This window comes from Blastomyces gilchristii (genome assembly GCF_000003855.2).
Source record: "Blastomyces gilchristii SLH14081 genomic scaffold supercont1.26, whole genome shotgun sequence".
NCBI lineage: Eukaryota > Fungi > Ascomycota > Eurotiomycetes > Onygenales > Ajellomycetaceae > Blastomyces > Blastomyces gilchristii.
Window position 1 is genome coordinate 293,866 of NW_003101656.1, and position 1,079 is coordinate 294,944.

Sequence of the window (1,079 nt, forward strand, 5' to 3'; positions counted from 1 at the left end):
TACTGAACAAGTCACTGAAGCTTTTCTAAAAAGCTCATTCTATCAGATGCATAAATTGCTGAGATCTATAGTATCAGATTAAGGCTGTTAATTTGTGAGCACTCTCTGAATAAGAATCTATCAAGTTCTTAAGATTACACACTGTTTATCAACTGTCTATTACTCTGAGATTAATGATGCATCAGAACAGACAATTCAGACTGTAAAGAATTATCTTTATAAGTTCTACAACTATTCATAAGATGATTGATATAATCTTCTTCTACATACAGAGATTACTATCAATGATTAAGATGCTATCTTAACAGATGTAAGCCTGTTCTTTCTTACACACAGTTATCACATGAAAGTGTTGAATCTTCTAGAGATCACACAGTTCATATCAAACCTTCACAAACTATATATCTCTCACCGATCCAACCGCCCCACCACGAACTCGCTCGATTTTTCGAATAAGAACCCGCCAATAGATCCATCGAAAAGCCCTCGATCATACGAGCATTTGGACCCCATCGCCGACCGCATACCCCGTGTGGTGGTGGAGATATCCAGCCAAACGTGAACTAGACGTTGTTCGAAACTCCCGTGTGGGATTATCCCCTGTTCACCCCTACCACACCACAACCCCGGGCCAAAGTGCCATACAAATTGTAAGGTGAAGAGACCTAGCCATATGCGCCAATCTTCTCGATTTTGGAAGATCCCTGATCTGTAGTTGTGGAGATATCTGAGAAGCGACCTCCGCGAAAACCCTGTCCACCTTTGATGTTTCAAAATATCAATGCCAAGTCTCACCCTCGTACCGCCCTTCTCAATCTGGCCCATCCCTGGCAGAAAAATACAAAAAGATACCTCAGTAATAATATCAAGCATATAATCAATGAACACTTCTGAAGTGTAATCTCCACAGTCTGTCATCAGTGTATCTAGACTTCAACACCAAGTCTCACCCTTGTACTACCCCTCTCAATCTGGCCCATCCCCAGCAGAACAATACAAAAAGATACCTTGACAACAGTATTTAATACATAATCAGTGAACAATGAGTCAACAGCACATCAACAACTATAAAATCAGTA

At 40.5% G+C, this 1,079-nt stretch overlaps 1 protein-coding gene across 1 annotated transcript; it reads right to left on the bottom strand.

Annotated features, from left to right (window-relative positions):
- Positions 1–408: 408 nt before the first annotated feature.
- On the bottom strand, positions 409–825 carry BDBG_17819 (uncharacterized protein; the record flags this gene model as incomplete). Its single annotated transcript, XM_031725458.1, has 1 exon — positions 409–825. The coding sequence occupies one exon, from the start codon at positions 823–825 to the stop codon at positions 409–411; it is 417 nt and encodes a 138-aa protein (XP_031580915.1).
- Positions 826–1,079: the final 254 nt, after the last annotated feature.